This window comes from Eleutherodactylus coqui, chromosome 13 (assembly GCF_035609145.1).
Source record: "Eleutherodactylus coqui strain aEleCoq1 chromosome 13, aEleCoq1.hap1, whole genome shotgun sequence".
In the NCBI taxonomy this organism is placed as follows: domain Eukaryota; kingdom Metazoa; phylum Chordata; class Amphibia; order Anura; family Eleutherodactylidae; genus Eleutherodactylus; species Eleutherodactylus coqui.
In genome coordinates this window covers 60,787,864-60,803,876 of record NC_089849.1, presented here as the reverse complement: position 1 = coordinate 60,803,876, position 16,013 = coordinate 60,787,864, and the positions used below count along the sequence as shown (strand labels likewise).

Here is a 16,013-nt window from a genome sequence, read left to right as displayed (position 1 = left end):
CGAGTTATCTTGATTTGTGCCAAAGCCTTTGTCCCTCGTACTTCCACAATGACCGGATCTCCTTCTTCTCTACGGTCCAAGAGTCCTCCTCACTGGAAATACTTAAGGAAAAGCAGACTTAGCATTCATCTGTTTACCCAAGCATTTGATTAATGCACATCCATCTGTCAAGCACTCAGTACTTGTCTTCCACTGTTCTCTCGCTCTCTTTATTTTATATTTTTATCCCCCGCCTCAGTTGTTTTTATGAAATTTTTGCTCACAAGATATGACTTGCATTTCCTCAGATAGAGATGAGCAATCTATGGTGGTCTATGAATTATCAGATTCACAAAGCACCCCGGTCATACAGAACACTCAGCAGCTCAGTGTACACAGCATACAGTATCGTCCCTCCTTGAGATATACATGACAAGCACTGTACTGCCTTACCTATAGTACCATTAGATCTACGTAGCGCTATTACAGCTATTTGCTTAAAACACTGGAGTCCTCTTAATGGTATGTGGACTTTGAAGTCCTTTAAAATCATGAGCTGCTAGCTCCTCCTGTACATTAGCCACTGATTGACAGCTTTCTCCCTATGCTCAGTATAGGGGGAAAACTGTCATTCAGCCGCTGGAGGGCAGATGCAGCCAAGGCTCATAAATTTTATGGTGTCAGCATTTGGCTCACGCTGCAGCTCATAAGCAGTGATTTTATCACAACTAGAGCAAGATAAAATTAAGTGACCCAGTGCTGGAATCCGGGCCTCTGTCACTGCTATATGCTTTCTAGGCTAAAATTGTGTAAAATAAAGAAAACAAAATTACATACTTACCTCTTCCAGCAGTTCCCTGTCCAGCGCTGGAGCCTCAGTGCCTGCCGTTCTAACCCCGGAAGAAGCTAGCAGGCGGTCATTGAGTATGTGACCCTTCAGCCAAACATAGGTTTCAGCAGCCATGGAAGAATCACCACAGACGCTTGTGATTAGCTAAGCAATAACAAGGGCAATTAACAGCAATTCAGTGCGATCCAGCTTCTTCTGGGTCCAGAGTCAGGTTTTTCCAACGTGGATTTCAATGAAAACCCTCATTAAAAATTTGTGTGGTTGTGGTGTATTTCTGATGTGGATTTTCATTTTTCGCAGTGATGGCTATACATTGGGGATTTATCTCAGCCAATAGGAAAAATCTGTGTGTAGATTTCCAGAATCCATGTCCAAGAAGTGATATACAATCCATCCGTGGATTTCAATTAATAGCAATTGAAGACATTTGAACATGGATTTTGCCACAAAATCCACAGAATCAAATACTATGTGAACTGTGTTTGGACAAGATTGAGGAGGAATTTCAGACCATCGGTCCATGGAAATGTGTTTCAGTGCATCATCATTTCTGGGATGCCTTGTGTGCACATCTCTTTTCAGGTCATGCCACAACATCTGTGATTTGGCCATTCCATAACACAAATGTTTTCTTTTCAATCATTATTTACTTTATTTCTCTGCTTTGGATCATTGTCTTGTTGCATTGCCAAACGTTTCTTCAGCTGTTGCATTCATATTATCTTGTAAAATGTTTTGATATATTTTTTAATTCATTGTTTTCACAATCATCACAAGGCGTCCATGTAATGACATAGGAAAGTAGCCCCTAACCAAATTGCCCCCTCCAGTGTGTTTCAGAGTTGGGATGAGGTTTTGGATGCATTTTCCCTCTAAACTGTTGTGCATTTCTGCTAAAAGTTCCCCTTTATCTTATCGGTCCATAGAACTTCTTCCAAGAAACATTCTGAAGCATTCAGGTGGTCTCATACAAATTTGTGATGATCTGCAGTGGGGCTTTTTTTGGACAGCAGCAACTTCATTTGTGGTGTCCTTCCATAAATATCATTCTTGTGCAGTGTTTTTCTAATAGTGAATGTATCAACAGAGGTTTTTGCAATTCAGAGTCTTCTGTTGGTCTCGTACTGTTGTCCTCGGGTTCCTTCTCCCCTCTTTCAAGATTGTCCATTATGCCATTAGAGTTACATCAACAGGACAGCCACCCCTGGGGAGAGTAGTGAAGGTCCTGAATTTGCTCCATTCATAGATACTCGTAATTTGTCTACCTGTGGACTGATATACACCCAAGTCTTTTGTAGTCTTTTCCAGCTCCATGCGTCTCTATAACACATCTTCTGAAAGTTGTGTGCATTGAGGCATAACTCACACTAACCAATCATCCTTGAAAAGAACAGATTTGTCAGTAAGGCCGGTTTCACATCTGCATTGCAACCTCCGGTCGAAGGCTCCTCCGCATATCTGGCTCAAAATACTAAAAGAAAAAGCACTGCATACACCGATTTCTCTTCCGCCTGAAAGCCGGGCACCTGAGCTGAAACCGAATGGACCGCATTATATTCATTGGGGTCCATTCGGCACTGTTTGGTTCCATTCTGAGACGGAGCCATTCGGCCACGGGGATTCCCCTTTCCTGCTCCCCAAATGGAGCGAGAGAGTGGAACCCCGAGTGCAGATGTGAAAGCAGTCTAAAAAAGGATAATCGGATTCCCAGGTTAAGATTAAACCCCCTGATATTAGCTTTAGGACCCATCTGAAAGCTTGGTCACCTGGACGTTGGTAGATGGGCCAATATGATTTGATCAAATTATATACCAAGAACCTTGCATTACATAATGTGGTTAGAGTATTTATTATAGGTATGTATCATTTTGATAGTAAATGTATTATGAGTGCTGTTGCCACGTTTTGGTCTAAAAGCAGTCTAATCAGGCTTCGTTTATTTATTTAATGCCCTTTATTGAAATAGCTTTTTGCCAATTTGCTCCCAGAGCAGTCACTAACACAGAAGTTCACTTACTTTTTCTCCTTGCACTGTGGATGTTCTCAATGTTCTCAATAAAAGACATGAGCGGTCCAGCTGTTTGTGTGTCATTAGTTTAGTTAGAATGTACTAGTCTATACTTGCCACTTATATAACAATGAGACCACATTGTATTAGTAATGAATGCGGAAATCCAGGTAATTCCAAAAGGGTTCACTAACTTTTTCTTGCACCTGTATATACACAAATGAGTCAACACCAGATCCCCATTAGAAATAGACTTGCACATCAATATATTACAGACTTTTAAAATGATGATAAAGTTACCAGATTTATCCATTTCTGTATGCCAAGAATATTAATGGCAGACACAGTGGGGGGCAGCTAGACAGGAGCTGGTGAGGTATGTGCCAGGATATCAGGGATGCATTGGGGATTTCACTTTCCTGCTCCATTCGGGAAGCAGGAAAGGGGAATCTCTGTTGCAGAACAGCTTTGTCTGAAGATGGAACCCAACAGTGCTGAACAGACCCAATTGAATATAATGCACTCCGTTCGCTTGCCGCTCAGCTGCCCAGTTTATAGCCGGAAGAAGAGACGCTACATGTAGCACTTTTTCTTCCGGTATTTTCTGTCTGATCTGCGACAGAAGCGGGGTTCCAATGCAGATGTGAGACCACTCTTGACCAGGATATTTGGATATAGAACTAGGGAAGCTGAATTTTTTTCTCCGCAGATGTTGGGAAACAGGATGCTCACTTATACGTAGATTAATAACTAATCCCTGAGAAATTGGCCAGATCAGCCATCATTCACACACTTTTATATATTCGCTTTTATGCATTTATAGATATAATAATTCTTGACATGACCGGTGATAACTCTATTTGCAACACTGTAGTATATCACAACAATGTGTTAACTGTCAAGTTAACGTTTGCTACATTTGTACACTTCTACGAAAAGAAATTTTTAAAAAAATGGTACAAAACACCGACGGATTGGTTTACCGTGTTGTCTATGCTGTTTTTTACGTCTTTAGCAATCACATTCTTTCTAAACACCCTGCCTTGCCAATAGCTTTATCTACAGCACCACCTAGTGCCCAACAGCCGACACAGCGGATGATTACTTTTGTAATAGGATTCCAATGATTGGCTTCAGGCGAGCACACAGAACACGTCCACATTGCGCTCTCTTGAACAGGCTGTGAACAGTATCTTCCTATTCCATGCACACAGTCAGAGCATCCAGCTAAAAGGATAAGCAACCAGCCAGACTAAACGGGCGATTCATATACAGATTGCTCACAAGTCTAATGCCCAGTAACCCAGTAGTGCACCACCAGCTCTAAAGATGCAGACATGTAAGAATTGCCTCCAGGGTTGACGGAAGGATAAAAAAAACTTTTCAGTGGACATTACTACTGGTTTGACCTGCGGGGGAAAAAAAAAAAGAGATGTCGGCATTGAGAAGGAAATTCGGTGAAGAATACCACGTCGTAACAACCACAGTGGGAGGGGGATTCTTTCCTTCTGTTAAAAGAAAAAGACAGAGATTTGTGGACAAGAATGGACGCTGCAATGTTCAACATGGGAATCTGGGTGGTGAGACAAGTAGATACATATCAGACCTGTTCACCACCTTGGTGGACCTGAAATGGAGATGGAACCTGCTAATATTCATTTTAACGTACACGGTGGCTTGGTTGGTAATGGCTTCAATGTGGTGGATTATAGCCTATATCCGAGGTGACATTAATAGACCTCATGATGACAACTACACTCCCTGTGTGGCCAATGTCTACAACTTCCCTTCTGCGTTCCTCTTCTTTATAGAGACAGAAGCTACCATTGGGTACGGTTTTAGGTACATCACTGAGAAATGCCCCGAAGGGATCATACTCTTTTTGTTTCAGTCTTTGCTGGGATCTATTGTGGATGCCTTCCTTATAGGCTGTATGTTTATAAAGATGTCACAGCCGAAGAAGAGAGCAGAGACTCTGATGTTCAGCCAAAATGCTGTCATTTCCCAGCGTGATGGAAAATTGTGTTTGATGTTCAGAGTAGGCAACTTAAGAAATAGCCATATGGTCTCTGCTCAGATAAGATGCAAGCTTATAAAGGTAAGAATGGTTTTACTGTACTGTCACTATTAAGTTTCCTCCTCCTTAATACTACCGTTGCATATAGGCAATCGATACTACAGTGTCGTCTCAATATATCATCTCATCCTTTTCCCTTCAGCAGCTAATTAAAGATGTAGCGATCGTGAATATGATCGGTGATAACTCCATTTACAGCACTGTAGTACATTATAGTTGAGTTATTAGAATGTGTTAAATGTCAAGTTAACGTTTGCTACATCTGTAGGTGATTAAATAGTGCTACTTTATATAAGGAAATGATAACGTGTCACTACTGTATATTACCTTACCTCAATTCATTGCATTATGAGCATTTAGCTAGTAAAGTGCAGAATTGCGCAGAATTGCTGTAGAGCATAGTGGCAGTCTATAGAATGGGAGTCTATAACCCATGTCCCAGCATAGACTACAGAGCAGTGTTCCTCCAACGATGGCTTGGGGGCCACATCTGGCTCTCTGCAGACATATGTAGCCCCTGCATTTGGGTCTCCAGATGTTGGCACTGCAGATACTGTTTTGCACTGGTGGCACCCGGAATGTCATGGCATTACTAGAGTCAAAACTGTATCTCTGATGTCTAACGCTAGGGTAAGAGTCCCATCACTTAGTCATGTCTTGAACAGACTTTTTTCATTCGTGTGCTCGATATCATCTGCCCTATTGGAACGTATTGTAGCTCGCTATCTACGAAAGGCTTCCGATCTCTTCAACAGAGGGTATAAAGCTTGCTAAGAGGTTTTAATGACAATTGCATGGTAGTAATTCATATGGCTGCACTGGCTTATACAGTATAGTAGGCAATTGCTGGTATTGCAGTTACCTAATGTTTTATCTACTCATATGGTCGTATTTTAAGCTGGAGGTGACTGTACAAGTGGAATCACTCAACTGGCAAACCTCAACTTCAGTTTGGGGACAATGGCATTTTTGTACAGGATTGTGTAAAAGTTGTAGGCAGGTGTGGAAAAAATGTTGCAAAGTAAGAATGCTTTCAAAAATGGAAGTGTTAATGCTTTGTCAATTATCAAAATGAATGAAGAAAAGAGAAATGCTCAACTCCGGAGACACACAGTCACACCGGGACACATTTCTGGAGTCCAAATGTGAAAAGGATGAAAGAAAAGCCAGTGTAGTTAGCCCCTTGACGTTCTATTTTTGAATTTTTTTTTTACTTTAGAGCATTTTTTTCCATACCTGCATAAAATCCCTGCACAGTACTGTATTTCTGGCAGTAGGTGACTTGGGAAGGCATGGAGTGCAGGATAATGCAAGCTGATATTCCACCTTTCTAACCCATATAAATCACCCGATGCAATTCATTTTCTGTATTTGGGTATTGGGACCTGCTTCCACCTCAAGTCTAGAGAAGGGATAACCGTTGCTGTCTATTTGGACTAGAAATAAAGGGTCTCATAGCAATAACCCCCATATATATATTTGGAAAGGGTGTTATTGCGCCATGGAGTTCTAAAGTATATTGATCTGATACGTATAAGCTTGGGTACTAATATACTCAGGGATAACTCACTTTCATATATGAATGTATATATTGTATCCTGTACAACTGGGCAATATGAGTTATACAGAGGCCATGTAATACGCTATATTGTTATATACATAACTTTATGTGATAGCATTGTGTAGAGCTGTCTTTAACCAACTGATACTTACATACCTATAAGGGACAGTCTGGTTTGCTGGTACAAACGTAGCAAATGTTAACTTGACATTAACTCATTACGATAACTTGACTACAATTTGGTAAATCCAGTTACTGTGATGCGCCGATCATGTTAACAATTGCTACTTCTGCACATCATGGTATGTTGCTGAATAGGCACCATCCATCAGACCCTTAGATGATCATTATTAAAGGTTATAATAGATTAGAGTCTAATCATTAGACCATTATATTTCAGCCTATTGTAGTTTAACCAATATATCACTTAAAGTTTGTACTTGCCCACAAAGTTTTTTGGGAGCTGAATCATTCTGATACAGCATGTCCTCTTATAATGGGCTTTGAAGCATGACCTACAATACAGTAATTTAGCATATTTAGTCAGTCTTTAACCATGTTGTAGGGATTATGTTCTCTAGCACAAATTTTATTAAAGGGGTTGTCTCAAAATGTAAAACTATCTAATATCCATAGGAAAAGATATAAATGTCTGATAGATGGGGTCCGACCACTGGGAACCCCAGCAGACATGAGAATAGGGATCCCATGTTCCGACATGAGAATAGTGTATCTGTCAAGCATACGCACAGCCGTTTCATTTGTCTCTGCTGAAGAGAAGCCGAGCATATTGTTCAGCAATCCCTGGCAGTCCCATAGAGATGAATGGAGAGGCAGTGCACATACTTGACCAACGCACCATTCATTTGTTGGGACATGACATCCTAATTCTCGTGAATGTTGGGGGTCTCAGTGGTCGGACCACTCAGATACTTAGATATTGGATTAGTTAAAATCTTGAGACAACCCCTTTAAGGGTTGTTTCAGAAAAGTCCTAAACTAGTTAAGAACATGCATTGCTTCTTAGAATTCTGTGCTATATAGGAAGCATTTTCTCTCTCCATAAGTATCAAAATACGGAATCTTTCTTCTTCCTTCTGAACCCCTTTTGGGTAAGTAAGTTCCCTGACTAAGATTAAGATTCTTGAATTAGGAATCTGGGACTTAAAGCTATATGATCTCTAGTCTAGTTCTAGGACTCCAACTTGAAATGATCTCAAAATCATGATGAGGATGATTCTACTGTAGTTTGATCATTCACTGGAGAGGGATGGACAGTATGTCTGAAGTTCACATATGGCAGTCATCTTCAACCCCTTTGCATAAGTGCGGCAAATGACATTAGCAATGAAACTCGCATCTCCATCCCCACCAGTCCCCCTCCATCTGTTATTCCCGAGTCATTGGCACTCCGTCTAGTAGGTCTTGCTAATGGAGGGAAATCCAATCAAGAGACTTCCCTCTATCAGCTCAACATGTCCAAGGACTAAACTATGCAATCCCTTTAGGATTCATGCTTGTATGGAGAAATCTTATATTGGAATGGACTGTTCATCTCAAAGTTTTATCTGTCTACTTTTAGCTATTATTGTCTACTGAACCTGCAGTGTCCAAGCTGCTATAATAGTTTACTGACAGTGATAGATGTATACATAGTTATTAGGGGTGACCTAATAGCTATGTATAACTATATCAGAGAACTATACAGAGATCTATCCCATCATCTGTTTATACCCAGGACTGTGATTTAACAAGGGAGTGCCCTCTACGTCTAGAGGAAAGAAGGTTTCATCACCAACACAGACGGGGGTTCTTTACTGTAAGAGCAGTGTGACTACGGAACTCTCCGTCTGAGGATGTCGTAATGGTGAATTTGCCAGAAGAGTTCAAGAGGGGCCTGGATACCTTTCTTGAGTGTAAATATTACATGTTATAGTCACTAATAACTTCAGAACGGCTGTTGATCCAGAAATTATTCCGATCACCAGATTGGAGTTGGGAAGGAATTTTTGTTATCCTGCAATGTTGATCGAGTGGAAGCCCTAAAATGAGCAAAATTGTCTTCTACCTCATTGGGCTTTTTTTGCCTTCCTCTGGATCAACAGTGCAGGATAATAGGCTGAACTGCATGGACATATGTCTTTTTTCAGCCTTACTTACTATGTTGCTATGTGAATACAAATAACGCTACATCTTGAGGTTAGACAGACATTACACTAATCAACATTAGCAGTGGAGGTCTCAAGCAGAAAAACCCTAAAGGGACATTTCTTATTGGGTTTACAAAAAGAGCAGACATCCTCCCCAGCTGTCAGGTCATCGCCCAGTTACTCAGTCTGCATTTGCCAATGAAATAATTTAGATAAATGACTAGAATGTAAAAATATACCAATTAAATTTATGCAGTACAACTACTTCTGTATAACATATTATAACACTGTAGCAACAAAACTTAGACATGCTCATTATCACTGCATGCAATGATATCACTATATACAATATTGTGTCTTTCCCCTTTGCTTTCATATCACTGTGTGCATAGTGACCTAATTGTTCTCTTTATTCATAGCATTATATGTGTTGTCCCTGTACTCTGATACTCCTACATGCCTTGTTCTTGTATCATAGCACTATTAGAGATGAGCGAACGTACTCGTTTAGAGCGATTTCGCAAACGAGCAGCGCTTTTTTCGAGTAACTGACTACTTGGGCAAAAAGATTCGGGGGCGCCGGGGGGCGGGATGCAGCGTGGTGGAGCAAGGGATAGCAGTGGGGAACAGGGGGGAGCTCTCTCTCTCTCTACCCCCCACTTCCCTCTGCAACCCCCCGCTCACCCCCGGCGCCCCCCGAATCTTTTCGGCCGAGTAGTCAGTTACTCGAAAAAAGCGCTGCTCGATTGCGAAATCATCCTAAACGAGTACGTTTACTGATCTCTAATCACTATACAATTGTTCCTGTTCAACAAGCAGAATAGTTTCTTTAACTATTGTTCTGTAACTTCACTGGGATTCTTCTCCTACTATGACATCACTGTTCTAATGGTCTCTAGTTGTGACATCACTTTGTACATTTTCCCTGTACCGTGACATCACTGTACACATTAACCCTTTCCAATTCACTGTCTGACGTCTAAAGACATTCTGATTGAAGCCTGTACAGCTCCGATGTTGGAAGACTTCCGACAGGGTATTCTTACTGTATATTACTGGCTGCTCTGTTGTCGGGGGGCCTCTCCAGCATGTCGTATACCGCAGTACTAGCTCTAGCCAGCAGATGCCACCATTGTATAATGGCAGAAAGAGAAAGCCTCCTAGGAAACCCTGAATCCAAAATTGGATTGCTAAGGGTTAATCCCACTAATGTGGTCATAATTCCCGTACTAGAGCGCTATGGAGTTAAAATCTCTTAATTGTAACAATACTATGTATATTATCTCCATGCTGTGATATCACTGTGTAGGTTATTATTGCGCTGTGACACTGCTGTGTGCATTTTCCCTCCACTATGACATCACTGTACAAATCATACCACTACTGAGAATCACTGTGTATATTAGCTCTATGCTGTGACATCTTGTACATTATTTCCACACTGTGACATCACTCTACACATCACGCTACTACTGAGCACTGTGACATTACTATGTATATTATCTCTATGCTGAAAGGTTACTGTATACATAAGTACTGTACTAATACACATATATACAAAAACAGAGCCAACAATATGGTAAAGCCGCTTTCACAGCTGCTTTAGGGTTCAGTTCAGGGTTTCCGTCTCTCTGCTTCGTTTTTGGGAGAACAAATCTATTTTGTTCCCCATTGATATCAATGGAATTTAAAAAAAGCAAATCCGCTTTTTCCACATTGATTTCAGTGGGGATTCAAAAGAAAAGGCTTTCATTTGCTTTTCCTTCCATCAAGGTTTCTGTAGGTTTGGACAGAAAAATAGTGCAGTCCGCAGCATTATTTTTCCGTAAAAAAAACCCCAGAAACCTGAACATATGCTTATTAGCAGAGTGAACGATACTTTTTGTACATATTTTAGTGTACTTTATGAGCCCTCAAGGCATGTTCATTTTCCCGTGGCAAACAAAAGAGCATCAATTTAAATGGCTAATTAGTTGCAGATGTGTTCTTTTTCTAGTTGAATTACACAGTGTATTGCGCATCTCCTAGCATATTGTGTGCGCATTTACGCACGCCCCATTGACTTCTATGGGGCCTTCGGTGTGCAAATGGGGTGGAAAAAAGGGCACGATGTTTTGTTATTTTTGCGCAACCGAAATGCGCAGGAAAATTCGTGCATGTGAACCAACACTCTTAAATTAATGGGTTCTATTCTCTGTGTATTTGCCGTGCAAATTTTGTGCAAAGACATTCTTAAATACCACCCAGCCCGTGCCCTCCGCTCTGCTAATGAAATCAGACTGAGTGCCCCTTTAATTCGAACCTCTCATTCCCGCCTCCAAGACTTTTCCAGAGTAGCACCAGTCCTCTGGAACGCGTTACCAAAAAATATCCGGCCAATCCCTGACACACAAAACTTCAGGCATGCTCTAAAAACGCACCTCTTCAGGGAGGCATACCGTATCCCCTGAGCCAAACCCCCCTGTACTCCGCCTGATAACATGCTCCCTGTCCTACTGACTGCAATCCCTGCCAGCTGTAATCAACTGGCACCTGCAGTCATACGGATTCCACCACTATGTGGCCTGACCATTGTCTGTGTGTATAGCTTCCCTCACTCTCCACCTCCCCATACCGTGCACATCTCCAGCCCCTTTACCTTCTGTATCACCCCATTACTTGTAGTATGTAAGCTCGTTGGAGCAGGACCCTCACCCCTACTGTTTCCATCAATTGATTACTTTATGGTTTTGTTTTTATTTCCCCTGTATGGTAATCGCTGCGGAATATGTTGGCGCTATATAAATAAAGATGATTATTATTAAATATGCGGGGGCCTTATCCTAGGCTTTTTTGTTTTCCGAACTCGCTGCTACACTATAACGGAGCGAGACGCTATTCTACATTTTGCTGCACTGCTCTATGATATGTCTCTTCCCTGCTTTCCCCATATCTGTCAGTCATGTCATCGCTCATGCCTCTCTGCCTTTTGTACATTTATTTATAAGACCAGGTTGCACTCATGAGGAATATAAAATGTAACCTGAACTATATCCCCATAAGAAGAGCTAGATTCAGTCTAAGCTCATGCATTTTATAGGCATAATCCAACAACGACTCCTAATTTCCAACACATATAAATAACCCTCCCATAAAACATACGTGTATATATATATATATATATATATATATATATATATACATACACACACATATACCTATATATATATATATATATATATATATATATATATATATATATATATATATATATATATATATATATATATATATATATTTGTATTTGTATTTGCATTAAATCTAATAGTATTGGAAGGGGAAGGCCAATTAAATAACTGAAATTGCAGCATGACTGTAAAGTCACCAGACGATTGGCCGGCTCAGCAATAATTTACACTTGACTGTTACATAAACCTGAAAAACATAGCGGGCAGAAAAAAAAGTGATACAGCAAATGTAACGTGTTACAACTAACACATTGGAAATGTGTCACCGATTTTAATGCAACATCAGATTAAATATGTAATATGTTCTCAGTCACATTTGCTTTTAACAAGCAGAGTGCATTGCATGAGTCGCCCAGATTGTGTGCAATCTGGGATAAAATGGGAGCACAGCATTATGTAAGAATATGTGCAGACAAATCCGGTTAGTTTTTTTCTTGTTTTTACATAATAAAGCACAAGTCGTGTTTTGTTAATCCAGCGCTGCAGACCTGGGAGCGGAGTTGTTCCAATCGCTCCCCATCAGATCAGCCGGAGTTAGGAATGTGTATATCTGTCAGTCTTTTCTTGTGTTCACTCAGCTATTCATTTCCTGTCCCTGGTTCATTCCTCCAGTGCAGAGACTGCATGTGCTCAGCTTGAGATGCTCCCAGACAACCTCCCAGTGTGTAAGATGATTAGAGATTCACTCATTTCGGGGCCAGGAGCATGCGTCTGACAGGAGGATTTTAACTTAGCACTTCACTAAAATATTCCTAGGCGATGTGCATTGATATGGGCCTCATAAATATACAAATATTCAGCTACCTGCTCCTAAGAAGTGCCCTGCCGAATGTCATACTACACGGTCGAGTCACGTTATTATGACCACCTCCTACTTAAGACATCGGAAGTGCGTAGCCCATGAAAAAAAGTGATGTGTCGTAGGCTGGCTTGGTCGTTATATTAGGTGTGCGTTGTTGTCATGGGTAGAAGGAGCAAAAAGGGATGATTAATGGCTTTCGAGACAAAGGTGGCGGTATTTCTTAAATAGCGCAGTTTGTGAACTGTTTGCGTGCTACTGTGGGGAAAGCATATCATGAGTGGACCAATGGCATCATTGGGAATAAGCAACAGGGAAACTGTGGAGCATCATGTGCTATGGATGTGAGAGGTGAACATTGGCTACAAAGGTGTCCGAGGGCCGACCAATACGCAACGGTGGAGCAGCTCACCATGTCAATGAACCAGGCAGCTACCAGATATGTTTCTTTAGTGAACCGTAGTGCGTATTGTGCTCCGAAGCAGATGGATGGTCATTGCACCTATGCTAACAGAGATGCATTGGAACAAAAGGCTTCAATTTGTATAGCAGTATCAGTATTGGACCACCGCTGGTTGGCAAAGAGTTGTCTTCTCCGGTGAGTCACGATTTCTGCTTCATAAAACGGATGGACGTTAGCGTGTCAGGCAAGAAATATCAGAGAACTAACACCCTGCAACCATTGTTGGAAGAACACAAGATGGTGGCGGCGGTGAAATTCTAAAACACAAATAGACCCCCTAACATGTTTCACCACAACAATGGTGTCATCAGGGGATTAGGCTAGAGCAGAGGTCCCCAACTCCAGTCCTCAGGGACCACCAACAGGTCATGTTTTCAGGATATCCTATGGTAAGAACACCTGTGGCAATGTCTGAGGCACCGACAATAATTACATCACCTGTGCAACACTGAGGAAATCCTGAATACATGACCTGTTGGCGGTCCCTGAGGACTGGAGTTGGGGAACATTGGGCTAGAGGACTCTCTAATGGGAGGGGACAAATCATTTATAGCCTCTGTATGCCATCATCAGTGTGCCCACCAATCTGAGCAAGTATCACAGGGAACGAATGGAGTTGCACAAACAAACAATTGTTCTGTTTGTTTACTTTTCCAACTCCATTAATCGACTGTGACACTTGCCAAAACTGGTGGGAACACTTTGAGGATGCCATATAGAGGCTATGAATGATTTATCACTAGCTATCAGTGAGCCTTTTAACCCCAAACCCCTGATGACACCATTGTTGTGGTGAAACATGTTAGGGGGCTGTTTGTGTTTTAGAATTTCTGTAACCTCTACAATTACATTACATATAGCTATATTGTTGTTGGTGATTGTAGCTGGAGGTTTGTGCTCCTCTTTGCCACACTCATATGAGCAATATAGAGCAGTGTTTCCCAACTCCAGTCCTCAGGGACCGCCAGCAGGTCATGTTTTCAGGATTTCCTCAGTATTGCACAGGTGATGTAATTATTGTTGGTGCCTCAGACATTGCCACAGGTGTCCTTACTATAGGATATCCTGAAAACATGACCTGTTGGTGGTCCCTGAGGACTGGAGTTGGGGACCTCTGCTCTAGCCTAATCCCCTGATGACACCATTGTTGTGGTGAAACCGTGAAACCGGTTTCCCCGTGCAGAATCCCGCAGCGGATTCCACTGTGCCCACAGACATGAGGCCAGAAAATACTTAATACTCACCTGTCCGGGCGATGTGGGGCTCTCCTTTGTGCAGGCTGGATCTTCTTTCTTCTGCCCGGCGGATACACTCTGTACACTCGTGACGTGCTGGGCGCATGCGCCGTGCCCTTTTTTTTTTAAAACTCCTGCTTTCCTGCAGTCCCGTGGCACAGATGCAGGGTCAGCTGCATCTGTGTCGCGGGGCAGATGGCTTCCATTGACTTCAATAGAAGCCATGAAAGCCATCCGGGCGGGGAAACTGCACAAAATGGGAGCATGCTGCAGGTGTTTTCCTGCGCATGCGATCCGCGCGACGTTGAAAAATGACATCCGCAGTTATTTAATTAACTGCGGTTGACCAATGATTTCCTATGGGCGCAGATCATGTGTGCAGGAGACCTGCACGGATTTAATTAATCTATTTCCCAGTGGACATTGGGCCCTAGACGACTATTCTGGGTGTGGTGTTTTGATACCTGGCTCAAAAGTAACAATAATGCCCTATATACTTATGTATACCAGCAGTGAACCTTGAATCTAGATATTACATTAAATATTGATATACAGTACAGTATTACATCAGCTGCAGGTGAATTTTATGGAGTTTTATGTGATCTATTTACACATTCCATGAAATATTGATATAATACATTCTTTGGCAAAAAAAAATCAAGCCCCTAGAAGGAGTTGTTGTTTTGCTACGGTATGCAGTTATATAATCAGGCAGATATGTAAATGATGAGAGTTGTGGTGTGATAGGATGAATGGTCTTGACACCTGAGGCCCCTAAATATGGTTCCACCCATAGCTTATAAAAAGTAGGCTCCTTGTGTGTAGTGACTAGTGATGAGCGAGCATTGCCCTTAGCGAGTACCTGCCCGCTCGAGAGAAAAGGTTCGGCTGCCGGCGGCGGGCAGGGAGCGACGGGGGAGAGCGGGGAGGAACGGAGGGGTGATCTCTCTCCCTCCCCACTCCCCCTGCTCACTGCTGCACCTCACCTGTCACCCGCGCCGGCAGCCAAACCTTTTCTCTCGAGCGAGCAGGTACTTGCTAAGGGCAATGCTCCATCGAGCAATTGCCCTTAGCGAGTATGCTCGCTCATCTCTAGTAGTGACCTTTTCTTCCGCTTGTGTAGAGCTTGTTGACCACTAGACGCCTCTAAGATATTTTGCCCAGTTAACAGAGTTTGTAAGATGGGGGTATTATTGGAATGCAAGAAGCTGGATGGTCATAGCAATAAACTTCCCACTATCTGGGCAGTACTGACTAGACTGTTAGGAGATGGTGGGACCAGTGGATGCGGGAGGGCACACACAAGGTGACCAGGCTTAGAACACCCTCGATAGACCATCAGAAGAGAGGATCGTCTGATCAGCAGACAAGCACAAACAACCCCAACTGTTTCATGTCCACCATTCAGAGACAGGTGGTACTATCATTACAGACCACTGTGTCTGTCTGAATCATTTCCAGGCACTTGGCTGAAAATCATTTGGTCTCTTGACACCCATTACATGTATTGCCTTTGACACACACCATCACCTGCGTTTGCAGTGGTGAATCTGAACTGCTACAGAGTGGAACTGGGCTGTCTTCGACAATGAATCCAGTGTTTAGTTAGAACAATGAAGATGGCTGTGTTTTTGTTTCGAGACCTTGGGGTGAGCGCTTCAATG

At 42.1% G+C, this 16,013-nt stretch overlaps 1 protein-coding gene across 1 annotated transcript in view; it reads left to right on the top strand.

Moving 5' to 3' along the window:
• The first annotated feature begins 4,056 nt into the window (after positions 1-4,056).
• The window catches only part of LOC136588668 (G protein-activated inward rectifier potassium channel 1-like), a 51,134-nt gene continuing 39,177 nt past the window's right edge, over positions 4,057-16,013 (top strand). The window contains exon 1 of the mRNA XM_066588064.1: positions 4,057-4,935. Coding sequence (XP_066444161.1) covers positions 4,270-4,935 — 666 coding nt within the window. The 5' untranslated portion in view covers positions 4,057-4,269. The remainder of the gene's footprint in view (positions 4,936-16,013) is intronic.